The 15,779-nt window shown below is 48.3% G+C and overlaps 1 protein-coding gene across 2 annotated transcripts in view; it reads right to left on the bottom strand.

The window, feature by feature from the left end:
* Positions 1–15,779, bottom strand: part of Nedd4l (NEDD4 like E3 ubiquitin protein ligase) — a 323,634-nt gene that overhangs the window by 215,580 nt on the left and 92,275 nt on the right. For both annotated transcript variants that reach the window (XM_004654771.2, XM_004654774.2), the window contains one exon: positions 8,003–8,076. In XM_004654771.2, coding sequence (XP_004654828.2) covers positions 8,003–8,076 — 74 coding nt within the window. Of the gene's footprint in view, positions 1–8,002; positions 8,077–15,779 lie in introns of those variants that run through there.

Below are 15,779 nucleotides of genomic sequence, written 5' to 3'. Positions count from 1 at the left end.
GGGAATCCAGCTGCATGGAATGCAATGGGAGGTACAGGGGTCACTGGCGACCAAAGAGCTTGGTCCCATCTAAAGGGGTAATCTTGCACATACCCACAGCTGTGTACCCCTACCAATGCCACCTTGATGTGTCTAGATCACCAAGAGTTTCAGGAAACCTTGAAATCTGGATTTCTTTTTTCAAGGTAGGGTCTCACTCTAGTCCAGGCCAACCTGGAATTCACTATGTAGTCTCAAGGGTGGCCTCAAACTCATGATGATCCTCCTACCTCTTCTTCCCAAGTGCTGGGATTAAAGGTGTCTGCTACCACACCCAGCTGAAATCTGGATTTTTAATATAGGATTTCCCCCCAAATGCTGATGTAAGGTATTTTTCTTCTGTTTGACTGCTCCACTGGCCAAAATAAATAAATAGGCTTGCAGATTCTACCTGGCCCTTAGGGACAGACAACCCAATTCTCTGGTCCAAATGGCATCCTAGAACTGCTTGCAGTTGAGAGAGTCATGAAGGTACTTACGGCCTCTGCACTCCTCTCTTAGTCAAAGAGGATGGGGCTTGTGTGAGATATTTTTTTAAAAAGGGAAAAGAGTAAAAAGCATTTCCGTATTTCTAAATGTATACATCTACATATATATATGTGTGTGTGTGTACATGTATGTGTGTATATATATATATATATATATATATATATTTACATGTATATAAAGTGCCAAAGTACTACCTTACCCATCACTTGATGGTCATATGAGAGAAAAATTTAATGACTTCGGAGGGAGCAATCTGCCTCCATATAAGCCAGGGATCAGTTGTAGCATGACTGATAATGGCTTGAACAGATACACTGACAGGTCACCCATTCCTGCCCCCAAACTGAATTTGATTAGGCCTTTACATCTAACTTTTCATGTGCAGGAAACACAGAGGAAAGAAGATCACATTAACTCATTAATTGATGGCACCGCCAGGAAGCAATTGGATGTGGTAAATGAGACATTCTACCTGGTAGTCATTCGGGGGAGGGAGGGGGAGGGGAGGAGGAATCTTCTAGATTAGAGACTCAGAGAGGCCAATTAAAAGCAATGTGTGGGGCTGGAGGGATGCCTTAGCAGTTAAGGCGTTTGCCTGCAAAGTCAAAGGACCCAGGTTCAATTCCCCAGGACCCATGTTAGCCAGATGCACAAGGGGGCGCATGTGTCCGGAGTTTGTTTGCAGTGGCTGGAGGCCCTGGCACGCCCATTCTCTCTCCCTGTCTCTCTTTCTCTCTCCCTCTTTCTCTGTAATATATATATAACAAAAGCAATGTGTGTCTCTCAGCTGAATTTCAACAGCCCAGTAATAAAATGCATTTTAGAGACAGAGGAATTTGGGTAATGGACAAGGTAATAGTATCCATTAGGCAAGTGCTTTTACTTTTATGAAAACGTTGGTGTGGTTATGCAGAAACCAGTTCTCATTTCTTTAGCGATGTGGGCTGCAGGAGTTAGGAGCTAACCATCATGATGCCTGTAAGTCACATTTGATCACTCTTGGGGGAAACCGATGAAGCGAATACAGTTAGGTATTAACTTCAATCTAGATAAAGGGGACCAAAGTGAGCTGGTACCACAGAGCCCTCGTTGCGTGGCATTAAGGCTCCGTGACTCTCAGTTACTGGGAATGGAAGGATTTGTTGTCACTGGTGGCTTTGCTACACCCTTCCAAAGCCTGTGTGTGCCTTCAGTCTGAAATCACCAGCTGCAAAAAGAACCAACAAGAGCGACCAAAGTAGGCACAACTTGCTATCAAGGGTCCCTCTCCCCAACACATACACAGTCACCCACGAAACAATGTCAAGTGACCCTCTGTGAGAAACAGTGAATTTCTAGTGCTGGTGTCTCTTCAACATCATGGCCACATTTGAAGGGGCGTCTTCTGGAACCTCCAGTGACAATAACACCAAGAGGAAAGCAAAAGTTGATGGGGCTCTATCTAAAACTCACACTGAGGTGACCTTCATCAGTTTCTGCTTGCACCTATGCTATGACTCAAGGTTATATTTCCACATCTGGAGATGCAAATGAAGCTGAAAAGTAGTCTAATTTAAAACCCAAACTGGGCTCTTCAGTTGTAAAGGAAAACACACAGACCTCACTTAGTAGAGCACTTCCTCTCTAACAGCTGACACTTCTAGTCCAGTGGATTCGATAAAATGGATTCTCTCACATGGACTCTCATAGTTAACTGGTCATCACCATCAGTGACAATGGCCAGATGTTTGAATCAACAACAATAAAAATGTTCTCAGTCAATCATGCATCCGGATTGTGGAGACCCTAATAGTCATCTGCTCTCCTTGCCCTCCCCCACCCCTGTGCCCGAGCTTTTACCCTAAGAACAGCACCAGCCCAACTCTAGGAAGAGCATGGTACCAGAAGTCAGATGAATCGGGACCTAACCAGTCCCATGTCATCTGCCTTGATCTGGCAATAACACCTCAGTTTCCTCACAAACCAGTTGCAGGCGGTGATCCACACACCTGACGACTGTTATTCATTGCAGGGTGAGGTACCGGGTCATTTCCTTCCTCTACAACTTGGTGGTCATAATAGACCTGGGGATCTGCGGCAGAAACAGGTAGACAGACATCACATCTCCAAAGCAGTGGGGAGGAAGTAGAGAGAGAGCTATCCAGCACTAGCAAGCCAGGCTAGAGTATAAAATCTTCAGGCTCACCTTCAGTGACACCCCTCCCCCAGCAAGACTCCGCCTCCCACTGGCTCCACCAGATGGGGATAAAGTATAAGGCCTAATCATAACTACTGTTGTACATTCAAACCACCACTGTGGACATGAGCACCTTACCAAACTCTTTGGGAACCATGGTGACAGCACATATAGCCAACAGCGAAAATAGTGCTGGAGCACCAAGTTGGGACTGAGGAGGAAGTGTGTCTTGATGTTCATCGCCATGTTGGGACTGGAGGAGGAAGTGTGTCTTAATAAGTAGCATTCTTGCACTATTTCTATAGTGTATTATCTTTAGCTATCTCCAGGGCAGAGCATTTGATCCTGCACAGTTCTATGCAGAAGGCACTGTTTTCCCATTTTGTAGATGAGGAAACAGGGGGCAAGAGAGATTCAATAAGTCTCCTCAAGGTGGGCAAGGTGCTCAGGTCCTCAGTGCTGGTCTGGATGAGCAATGACCCCCATCACCATGAGTAAGCCTCGCACTTTATTGCCAGCAGGCGGAGCTGGCTTGTCAAAGCGCTGACAATAAAGGACCATTGGGCGGTTAGTACTGAATGACAACATCTCTCACACCCTCCAAAACAAACTCTAAGACAGAAATAAACGGCTCCCGTAAGCTGCTTCTGACTGGGTGTTCTGTTACCGCAATGAGAAGATAACTGTAACATTAAGTATGAAACAAATGAAGACCGCCAACAGAACTGAGCCAGTGTTACCCAGGAGTCATGGGCACAGACATGGTAGGCAGGAAGGGACCTTCTGGAGACTGGGAGGTGGTCTGAGGAGCACAAGAAGAGGAGTGCAAGCTAGCTGAGCGATGCAGAGCGTCTGAACTAGCAATGATAGGTACCAACCAGACCTTGGTGAGGCCCAGACAGCACAGGTCTGACAGCCAGAGCGCATGCTCAGAGGAAGCCAGGCTACCACATAGTCCAGCAGACACTTGGAGCAGAACTTGGATATCTGACTGTCTTTACACATGGTAGATTTTCGTTTTCTCAGAGCTGATTTTAAAACTGTTTTCAAGGCTCTGAGGGAGGCAGCTCCAGGGGTAAAGTGCCTGATGTGTAAACATGAGGCCCCTGTTCAGGTACCCAGCACCAAGGTAAAATAAAAATGCTGAGCATGGGGCTGGAGAGATGGCTTGGCAGTGAAGCCACTTGCCTGCAAAGTCTGAGGACCCAGGTTCAAGTGCCCAGAACCCACGTAAGCCAGACACACAAGATGATGCATGCGCACAAGGTCACACATGCGCAAAAGATGGCACATGTGTCTGGAGGTCGACTGCAGTGGCTAGAGGCCCTGGTGCACCAATTCACTCTCTCTCATAATTTTTTTTAAATGCTGGGCATGATGGTATGTGCCTGTAAGGTCAGCTCTGGGGAGGTAGGAGGAGACAGGGGATTCCTAAGACCCTCTGGCTCGTTAGTGTAGCCAGGGAGTCCTAGGTTTGATGAGAGAACCTGTCTCAAAGGTAAATTGGAAGAACACCATCAAACTCTGTCCTACACAGTCATGTAAACGCACATGTGCACCTATATGCATATGATCTTGCATACATACATGCCTACACACATCTCACAAATACAGACAGGAAAAGAAAAAGGCTTTAGGTTGGAGAGATGGCTTAGTGGTTAAGCTGTTTGCCTGTAAAGCCTAGGGACCCACAGTCGGCTCTCCAGATCCCATGTAAGCCAGATGCACAAAGGTGAGGCAAGCGCAAGGTTTCACATACCGACTAGGTAGCATAAGCATCTGGAGTTGGATTACAGTGGCTCAGGCCCTGGTGTGCTAATTCTTTCTCTCTTCCTCTCTCTTTCTCTCTCTCTAAAATAATAATCATAATTTTAAAAGGTCAGTCTGTTGGACTTGCCTCAAACAAATAAAAGAAGGAAAGAAAGAAAAGCAAAGAAAAGCTTTGGAACTGTGTATGGTGGTGCTTACCTATAATTACAGGTCTTGGGAGGTAGAGGGAGGTAGATCAAGAGTTTGAAGCTAATCTAGGCCAATTTGAGACATAGCAAGATCCCATCACAAACAAATGAGTTTTTTTTTTTTTAAACAAAGCATATGGGTTTGGGAAATGGTTCAATGGTTAAAGGCACTTGCTTGCAAAGCCTGCTGGCCTGGGTTTGGCCCAGGTTTAAATCCCCAGTATCCATGTAAAGCCAGATACACAAAGTTGCACATGCATCTGGAGTGTGTTTGCAGTGAGAGGCCCTAGTGCACCCATTTTCTCTCTCTCTTTCTCACTCTTTGCAAATAACTATTTAAAAAAAAAACAAACATAGTATTGGGATTGGAGAGATGGTTTAGTGGCTAAACGCTTGCCTGTGAAGCCTAAGGACCCCAGTTTGAGGCTTGATTCCCCAGGACCCACATAAGCCAGTTGCACCAGAGGACACATGCATCTGGAGTTCGTTTGCATGGAGGGCCTGGTGCACCCATTCTCGCTCTCTCTCTCGCTCTCTCTCTCTTAAATAAATTAATAAATAAAATTTTTTTAAAAAAACATAGCATTTCTTTTGCAGGGTACAAAAAATAAAAATTGGATGCCTGTGACCTAGAGTGACCAGTCTCAATTTACATCTCATGCCCTGATAACCCATCCAATGTAGGGTTGGCTCCAGACAGAAGTGCCCTAGTGTGACTGTCCTTTTCTGACCTCGGGTAGGGCTGGCAGGGAAAGCCCTCTCTCTACCACAGCCGTCCTCCACATATGCTGCCTGAGCCAATCTTCTGGCCAGGCCACAGCTTGACCATTTAATCTCCCTTGAACAAAGGTTCCTTTAATAAACTTCCACTTGCCTGGAGGGAAGACGGAAAATGATCTTGCATCCCAGGCACCGGATTGCGGCCAACAGAGCTCAAAAGGAGACAGGCCCTTCAGCGCAGGCCCCTCGGGAGCAGCGGCCAGGCCACCAAGGATCCAATGGCTCTAGGTCTTGCATGGGCCTCAGGAAGCCTCCACCAACTACCACCTCAGCTGGGCATGGAGGAGGGAGGTGGTGGACTCCACAGCTCAATATATTCCACCCATTTCCCACCATCACCTCTGTCTCCCGCTTGGACCACGGGAAACCACCCTGGGAAACAACAGAGACCACACGTCCCTGTCTGAAAACACAGCTCGGTTTCAGGGATTTCCACCCTGTGAACCCTGCCCTGCTCCCCTTCGTTCACCAGCAAGGGTTCCAGCTCCTACCCAGCCATCTTTGTGCCAGGAGAAAGTAGGGCATTTGGTGCGATCCAGAAGGCTGGGCATGATGGAACACTTGCTGGCCTGGGACATTGGAGGGCACAGTAAATGGCAAGTATCACCATCACCTTCTCACTGCTGGGGCGGGACACCCGACCCAAAACAGCTGGCGGGAGGAAAGAGACTGGTGTGGCACACAGTCTCAAGGGGAAGCTCCGTGACGGCAGGAAATGGATAGCAGAGCAGAGGCTGGACGTCACCTCTGCCACAGCAGGTGGAAACAGCAGCAAGACAGGGAACCAAGCCAAGCAGGGAGCTGGCTGTAACACACCTAAACCCGCCCCACAACACACCTCCTCCACGAGGCTCCACCTCCCCAGGTGTCACCAACTGGGGACCAAGCATTCAGAACACATGAGTTTATGGGGACCCCTGATTCAAGCCACCACAGGACGGGACACCCAACACAAAACCTCCCGCCCTGGCACCCGTGACCACCGTCTTGCAACACCCCAGACGCTGACGACTCACTGTGGTCTCCTCCCCGACCCTGGCCTGCCCAGTGCAAGTTAAAATGCGATCCTCGTTTTCCACAGACTTCCCTCTCTCTCCCTTCTTTTCTTTTTCACTTTGCTTCTCATCTCTCTCCACCTCTCTCTTTTTCCATCTCCCCTGTGACAACAAAGGCTCAGATCCAGGAAGCTATCTGTCTTAGGCCTCCATTGAGAACCCCAAACTCTAACTGACTCTCTTAAGAAGCCTGCGGGGTGCCTGGGTGTCCACTGTCCTTGCTCTGAGTGTCCCTCTTTCCATCTCTATGCTTAAATCTTAAAAGTTCCTTCCTAGCCAATCCCAGCCCCAACCCTGCTTCGTATTGGCTCAGCCTGAAATCCCTTTGTGTAGTCCAGCCCAGCCAAGCCTCCCAGCCTCATCTGAGTAGGGGTCTCTGAGAAGAACCCCTCAGGCTGCTTCTGTAGGCGTTCTCTGGTCCAAGGCCCCACTGCCGCTAACAGCATGAAATGTCAACGCGGCTCGAAGTTGCTACTGTGGATTCTGCAAACAGCTCAGAGTCACTGGCACCTGAGGTGGAGGGAGGCCACGGCCTGCGGGAAGGGTGTCATGAATTACTGACCTCAGAAAACAGAAAGGGCTATGGAGGTGGAGAAAGCTCTTGTGCGGAAGCGCAAGTTCTGATGGCACCACACATGTAAAATGCCAGACACTACGCAGTGTTGGGCAGATGTAATGCCAACATGCCTATGCCATGAAGGGAGGGAGAGACAGGAAATCCTGCCAGAAAGAAAGTCACCGGAAAGCTAACATGGTGAATGGAGGAAGTAAGGAAGGAAGGAAAGGAAGATGGAAGGAGAGAAAGAAAAAGAAAGAAGAGGAGAGAAGGGGAGGGAGGGAAGGAAAGTAGGAGACAAGGAAAAGAAAGAAGAAAATAGAAGAGAAAAGAAAAGGGAGTGAGGGATGGAAGGAAGGAGAAAGAAAAGGAGAGAGGGAGGGAGGACAGCCATGGTTCCAAACTGCTTTTCCAGAGGAAACACAACCTTTTGAGAACCTAATTCCCTCATGCAGCCAACCCACATGAAGGGCAAGGTGCTGAGCAACAGGGTGACGCCACAGTGACCACAGTCTAAGTGCCCAGGCCACTACGGCCTGTGCACAGCTGCCCTGGCACGAGGCACAACCCATCCTCTGCAGCTGGTTCCGCCAAAGTCCTCCAGGTGGTTGTGATGCGTGCTTAACTTTGAAAACAGCTGACCAACGAAGCCTGCTGACTCAAGCCCAGAACCCCAGCCTTCAGGAGACAGAGACAGTTCAGTTCAAGTTCAAGGCCTGCCTGGACTACAGAGGCAATTCCAGGCCAGCCCCGGCAACTTAGTGAAACCCCGTCTCAAAAAGTGAAAAGAAGGTGGGGGTGGAACTCGACGGCAGGTGTGCCTGAGGACCTAAGTTCAATCCCCAGAGCCTCAAGATAAATACTAATAAAACTATTATTACTAATTTATTTTTAAATAGCTTACTAATATCTACAGAAGCCCACAAAACACCAAAGCAAACAAACGTACCTGGCTCCAAAGATGTCCTTTTTGGCGAGATCAATTCCCGAAACCACCTTTACCCTGAGAATGCGAGATTCTCCCTGTTAGAGAAGAAGACAACAATGTTATAAGGCTGGTCCTCCCTCCGTGGCCCACCCTGTCATGCCCAGGGCTCAGGTCGGTGATGTCCACTCAGTCCAGCATCGGGACACTAATCAGCCAAGCCCAGATAATCCGTCCTCACGGAGAAGCTCACGATGTTGGCACTCAGCCAGGCCTGGTGGCCATGCCTACAACCTCAGCACTACACAGGCAGAGGCAGGAAGATCACCACAAGTTCACGGCCAGCCTGGTCTACACAGTGCGGTCCAGGCCAGTCATGATTATATCACGAGTCCCTGTCTCAGATATGCAAAAGCAAAAGTAGCTAAGGCTCTATTCACCAAAGCATCCCAAGTTTAATACCAACTAGGTAGGCCATGAACACTGATTATTCCTGACATTTGAGGAAGTGTTTCTCAGTTACAGAACACAACCATACGCACGGAGCCATTGGGCAAAGGACAAGCAGGCACCAAGAACACCCTGACTAATTCCTCCTTTCGAGTGTATGCATTTGCCAGTGTAGCCAGGGGAGAAGCTTTTAGCTAGCAAAACATTTCTTCCAAACCAAAATGCTTTTCACAATATGGTACCAGCAAGAAAAAATCATTCCTAATCCCAGTGAGAAAAATGAAAACATTATCCTGAACGGCACCCACTCGATCGAGCTCATCTTCTGTTCACTCATCCACCGAACCCTTCATTCGCTGCCCCGCTCCCTGCACAGCCCCGCGCCGCGCCTTGGACTCGGCCTCGAATAGTAAACGCGAGTCCGTTCCCGGGTCTGCTACACATGAGAAAGAGACCAGCGGGACAGAGCCCTGTGGTGGCGGCAGGCAAAGGCTGTGTGTTGGAGAAATGCTTGGGGCTACGGCAATCGAGGTAGATGGAGGGGTGGCTTCGAAGGAGGCCACAGTCAACCTCAATTCTGAGGTCGGGTCACTGTTAGCAGTGACTGAAATGCAGGGTTGCTTCCAGCATGCCTTGGAACCAAATGAGATGGCAGAGCGGGGATGATGGCTCCCTAGGCAAATGGGAGAAATGCCCGGTTTCACTTATGGGGACTTCTGCCACTAGCATAGAATCATTAGTTGGAGGCTGTATTCTGTAAACCCCAACCCCATGGGTGGTGACGGAGCCCTTGGGAGCACGAGTGCTGGGCAGTCAAGGAGAAGTACGGAAGAGTCCCTCACCCCAGCATGTCTGGTGAAGACCAAGTGGGGGGAGGCAAACCAGCATGCCATGGACCATCAACAGCGATCAAGACGGGCAAATCCAACCCGGAAAAGGGGACTGTCGAGCTGTTGTTCATTCGCCATGCAGCAAACAGACAAGTCACCCTGGAGAATGTGCTCGAGGTAATTTGCACTCCAGGACGCTTCGGTACTCCTCTCTTCCTCCCTCCATCCCTCCCTGACACAAGGCTGCCCAAATACAGCCGAGGACACAATTCTGTGAAAGACGCCCTCAACCTGTTTGTGCCACGGGCTGTGGGATCACAGTTCAGGGGAAGGGTCCTTGCCCAGCAGTGGGGCCAACCCAGGCATCCCGAACAACAAGAGACATGCCCGCTCTCAAGTCTGAAGGCTCTCGAGGCCCGGTTAGGTGAGGCAAGCGGGGAACTGAAGGCGCCACACTTCCCTCACACGCAGCATCTCGTCGCCTCCGCGGGCTCACAAAGCACTGGGGATTAAAGCGCTTTGTCCCCGGGGCTGGCCTGTCTCGTGAACACTCACAGGCCAAGCGTACAGAAATCTTTCTCTGGCACAAGGTGTTCTGTAGACAGGGATTCTTTTGTTTCTCAGCAAGTTCTTTGCTTGCTAATCAGGAGGTGTCTACCAGGACCTATTAGTATTGAGGGATGTCACAGTGAACGCATATTACATAGGGATCAAAAGTTGCAGGCTGAGATGGCTCAGCACCTGCATGCAAAGCCTGGAAGCCTGGGGTTCAATTCCCCAGTGCCCACACCAGGGTAACACGTGTGTCTACAGTGCATTTACAATGGCAAGAGGTCTTGCCAGGCCCATCTATTCATTTTCTCTCTCTCCTGGCAAATAAATAAATAAATAATAATTTTTTATGTTAGTAACATATTTCTACAGAACTCTCAGTATACTTAAGGCTGTACCTGCTCATGCACAAGGCATGCAGGGTAAGCACGATCCACCTGCAAGATGAAGGGGTTCAGACCTGACGGGGGGGGGATGGGAAGTCCAAGGAGACGGATGGCAGGGAGGCGCCGCGGAAGAAACAGCCTGGTTACGAATGCCAAGGCCTGCCATTCTCCAGGCGCCGCGGCGCACGTGCAGGGACACACCTGTTGGGGCCAAGGTGGGTGGACACTGTCAGAGGAGGTGAAAATGTGCAAGCCTGGGTGCCACGAAAGCAGCAGACACCTTCTCGGGCAGCAAGAGTGAAATGACCCTGAGGTGGAGGAGCTGGGTGCCGGCTAAGCCATGGGTCCTGCTGACACCCAGCTCAGGGACAGCTGAGGCTGCCTGCACATGTGACAGACCTGGGGAGATGAGGATGAAACTACCTAGGATGGGGACAAAAGATTATCTGCCACGTACCACAGACCAAGAGACCACAAGCGTGCTGCTGAGAGACGGCTGGTCTCTTGGATTTGGGCGTGTTGGTGGGGAGGTGTGCTCGTGTCGAAGTGTGCGCATGCCCGGGGTGCGTGGGGGGAGGCCAGAGGACCACCTTAGAATGTCAGTTCTCCCCTTCCACTCTTTCTCTCTTTCTCTCTGTCTCCTTGCTTTTTTGGAGATTGGGTCTCACTCTAGCCCAGGCTGGCCTGGAACTCACTCTTGTCCCAGGCTGGCCGATCCTCCCTTGCACTGGGATTAAGGCTGTGTGCCACCACACCTGGCCCAGGTCTTCTTGGGTATTTGCTGACGCCCACAAAGTAGGGACTCGAGCTCACCGAGTCTACTCCGCCAGTACGTTTAACCACTGAGCCACCTCCCCAGCCCCTCTTTCTCAGAGGTGTTTGAAATCCTGGGCAGAGTGTGAGCTCATGCAGACAAGGACTCAAGCCAAGCGCTGGGCCAGGAGAGGAGTCACATGAGCCCAGCTGCCACCTGGGCTCCTTGGCTTTCATTCACGTTGGAGGAACGGTCTTACACAGGCAGCCTATTCCCAACAGCAGAACAGGTAAAAATTCAAGCAGCATTTATGTGAATCAATGAGTACAAAGAGAGGTTTAACTAGAAATTTCTAAGGAAAATAAGGTCATTCACTTAGTCAATGTGAGCACCTGTTTTAAAATCTAAGGCTACAGCAAGGAAAAAAAGACGTGGCCACCCCCAGCCAGCCCTTGTGTCCCGTGGAAAGCACCTTTTACATGAGCTCATCACGTGTGGGGCACGGATCCAGCAGAGGCGTCCCAAAGGGTCAAGCACTGTTAGAGTTGCCTTCTCCCTGCTGGGGCAAAGTAGCTGACCAAAAGCAGCTAGCTGACGGGAGGAAAGTTGTGTATTCTGTCCTGAAGTCTTGAGGGGACAGCACAGCATGAGCAGAGGCTGGACATCACCTGTGCCACAGCAGGTGGAAAACAGCAGCAGGAGAGTGAGCCAAGTTTGGGCAAGGGGGGGAGCTGGCTATGACACCCCTAAGCCTGTCCCCAACAATATACTTCCTCCAGCAATTTTCAAATTGCCACTAGCTGGGGACCGAGCATTCAGAACTAATGTGTTTGTGGGAATACCTAATGTTTGTGGGAACGACCCTACCTCAAAAAGAGAGAGAGAGAGAAAAGAAAAGAGGGAATGGGCACACCAGGGCCTCTTGCCACTGCAAACTAACTCCAGACACATGCCTCACTTTGTGGACCTGGTTTCCTGCGGGGTACTGAAGAGTGAAGCCAGGCTGTTGAGCTTTTCTTTTTCTTTTTTAATTTTTATTAACATTTTCCATGATTATAAAAAAAATCCCATGGTAATTCCCTCCCCCTACACACTTTCCCCTTTGAAATTCTCCATCATATTACCTCCCCATCTCAATCATTGTACTTACATATATACAATACCAACCTATTAAGTACCCTCCTCCCTTCCTTTCTCTTCCCTTCATGTCTCCTTTTTATACTGGCCTCTGCTACTAAGTATTTTCCTTCTCATGCAGAAGCCCAATCATCTGTAGCTAGGATCCACATATGAGAGAGGACATGTGGCGTTTGGCTTTCTGGGCCTGGGTTACCTCAGTATAATCCTTTCCAGGTCCATCCATTTTTCTGCAAATTTCATAACTTCATTTTTCTTTACTGCTGATGAGAACTCCATTGTATAAATGTGCCACATCTTCTTTATCCACTCATCAGTTGAGGGACATCTAGGCTGGTTCTATTTCCCAGCTATTATCAATTGAGCAGCAATAAACATGGTTGAGCACGTACTTCTAAAGAAATGAGATGAGTCCTTTGGATATATGCCTAGGAGTGCTAAAGCTGTGGTAGATCAATCTTTAGCTGTTTTAGGAACCTCCACACCGATTTCCACAATGGCTGGACCAGATTGCATTCCCACCAGCAGTGTAGAAGGGTTCTTCTTTTTCCACATCCCCGCCAACATTTATGATCATTTGTTTTCATGATGGTAGCCAATCTGATGGAAGTGAGATGGAATCTCAATGTAGTTTTAATCTGCATTTCCCTGATGACTAGTGACGTAGAACAATTTTTTAGATGCTTATATGCCAATTGTATTTCTTCCTTTGAGAATGCTCTATTTAGCTCCATAGCCCATTTTTTGACTGGCTTGTTTGGTTCCTTATTATTTAACTTTTTGAGTTTTTTGTATATCCTAGATATTAATCCTCTATCAGATATATAGCTGGAGAAGATTTTTTCCCATTCTGTAGGTTGCCTCTTTGCTTTTTTCCAGGCTGTTGAGCTTTTAAAGCAAGCACCTCTGACCACTGAGCCTTCTCTCTAGCCCCATGACTTATGTTATTAAGGAATCACGGTGCCTTTGATGGGGAATGGGCTACAAGGAAAGGAGAGTAGGAGAGAAAATAATGAGCTGGGAGCTGGGCAAGAGATGGACAGCGGGGCTTCCAGGATGTCGGAGAAAGAGAAGTGACTGGATTTGGCAAAAAAAAAAAAAAAAAAAAAACAGATACGCTCAGCCCAGCATGGTCATGCACACCTGTGAACCAGCATTCAAAAGGCCAAGGCAGGACATGCATGGGATTCAAGCCACCCAGGGAAATACTCTTTCAACAAAACAAACAAAACTAAAATTCAAAACACAATATTTGGTTTTCAACACCAAGTCACCCCCAAGTAAGTTGTTCACCACACTCTTATGCCCGCGGCCGGGAGGTGGAGAGACAAGAGGGCCTTTACTGAGTACCCACTGGCTACAAGCAGCTGTTTCAGAAAATTTCACTCTCCGACATTCAAACAGAGTGGTACTCTGTTTAAAAAAAAAAAAAAAGAAAACACTTTTACACATGCAGCAAAAATGTCTTATCTCTGTTTCCTCAACATGACTAGCTTACATGCAGATAAGCGTCATGGTCATTCCATACGGAAACAGGTGACAAGGTGTGTGACTTATTTATCAGCCCCAGGCTGAGCAACTGTACTTTCTGAAGCATTTTATTACTTTAATAAAATCTATGCATGGCATTTGATCCAGGTTTATGGCTCTGGTAGAGCCAAATATTCAACCAAGTTGGCCTGGCTTAGTCAATGAAAATATTATTCATAGACTTCCCAGTGTAGAAAGGAACAGGCGAAGGAGAGGCTCTAGGCCAAATATAACTTCCCCTGACTCATCCTGCATTAATCTATTGTTTCACAGAGCTGTTACGTAATAGGAATGCTTGCGGGGGACTTTACATGTGACTTTCTTTACCATTAAATTTTTACAGTAATTTTCATCAAGATGAAACATGATACGATCAAGGTGTTTCCCTGAGAAACAGGATTCTAAAAGCTCATCTGAGGGCAGCTGTTTGGAACGCGGGCAGGTGTGGTGGTTTGCTTCAGGTGTGCCCCATAAACTCGCATGTCTGAATGCTAGGTCTCCAGCTGGTGGGTATTTGGGAACTAGAGCCTCGTTGAAAAGGTGTATCATTAGAAGCAGACTTACAGGAGTTATAGCCAGCTTCCCCTTGCCAGAGTTTGGGACACTATCCTGCTGCCGTTATCTACCTGATGTTAGCCAGGAGGTGATATTCAACCTCCACTCGTGCCATCATTTCCCCACCATCAAAGAGCTTCCCCTGGAGTCTGTAAGCCAAAAGAAACCCTTTCCTCCTGCAGGCTGTTTTTGGTTGGGTTCTTATTGCCAGCAATGCAAAGCTGACTTGCAATCCCTGCTCCTTAAACCACGGGTGAGTGGCACTACCTACCCAGCCTCTAGAATACCGAATCTACCAGAATGGTTTCTGTGGCAAAAGACATTTCAAGTTCCAACTCAAACCTCACAGCACTGCAGGGTGGGGAGATGGCTCAGGTGTGGGTAGGGTGCTTGCTCGGCAAGCACGAGGCCCCGGATTTGGGCCTCCAGGAGCCCCATAAAATACTAGACATGGTGGTGCACATCTGTAATCTCAGCATGGGGGCGGTGGAGACGGGAGGCTGAGTGGGACATGCTGGCTAGCCAGGCTGACTGACTCAGAGAATCCTGAGGTCAGCAGAAGACCCTTTCTCAATACGAAATACGGTGAGTGACTGAGGAAGACACCTGACAACAACCTCTGTCCACTACCGTGTTCGGGCACACAAACCTTCACGCAAATGTGCTCACACACACGGGAACACACACAACCTCACAGTGCTGCTTTACTTTTTATTTTCCTATGACTTTGACCTAAGATGGTGGTGTAACTACCATCTTTACCTACAGTGGCACCTGGCCTACCTAAACGGACGTGATAGCTGGGTTGGGAGTCATGGGCTTCCTCCGCTGGGATGGCCTTACATGTCACGGACACCAGCTCTCCATGTGCACAAGGAAATCCTAAGCCAGGAACTTCAATATCTTGCTCAATGTCCCCTAAATCAATTTATGTGTTTATTCTGTACTGTAAGGAATCTCTGCCCTAAAAAACACTTATAGTTCTATCTACTACCCACGACACCCAGACTCAGAACTGGACCAAAAGGGACAGCCAATCTGTTTCTAGATCACAGAAATACATAGGTTAAATACAATGCCACATAATTTAAGTTGCTATAAGAATAAGTAAGTTAGCCTCTGGAAAGTGACCACTCTCGTGTTACAAAAAGTACCATCCATTCACCTTCCCTTTTCCCTGCTCCTGCCCCAACCTTCACACAAGATTCTGCTTCATACATACTGTTTATTTAGGGGGACTTCAAGTTCACAGAAACATGAGTGAAAGGTACACAGATTACCTACTTGTCACTTTATGCCACCACAACGCCCCAGTGCAAAACCCAGCCTCCCCCACCATCAGCATCCTGTCTCATTGAGGCACTTGCTACCACGAATGAACCCATGAGAACATACAAGAATTATACAAAACCCATAATTGACATTAGGACATACACGCATTTGGGGGTATATATTCTCTGTCTGTACTGATGTCAAATGGCATAACTGAGATACCATGCATAATATTTTCACTGTTCTCAAATCCTCGATCTTGTCTATTCATCCTATCCCTATGTACATTTAAAACAGTCTGCTACACCGCCGTATCCTCTCCCCACATCACACAC

Source organism: Jaculus jaculus, chromosome 15 (assembly GCF_020740685.1).
Source record: "Jaculus jaculus isolate mJacJac1 chromosome 15, mJacJac1.mat.Y.cur, whole genome shotgun sequence".
Taxonomy (NCBI): domain Eukaryota; kingdom Metazoa; phylum Chordata; class Mammalia; order Rodentia; family Dipodidae; genus Jaculus; species Jaculus jaculus.
This window is presented reverse-complemented; position numbering and strand designations above follow the sequence as displayed.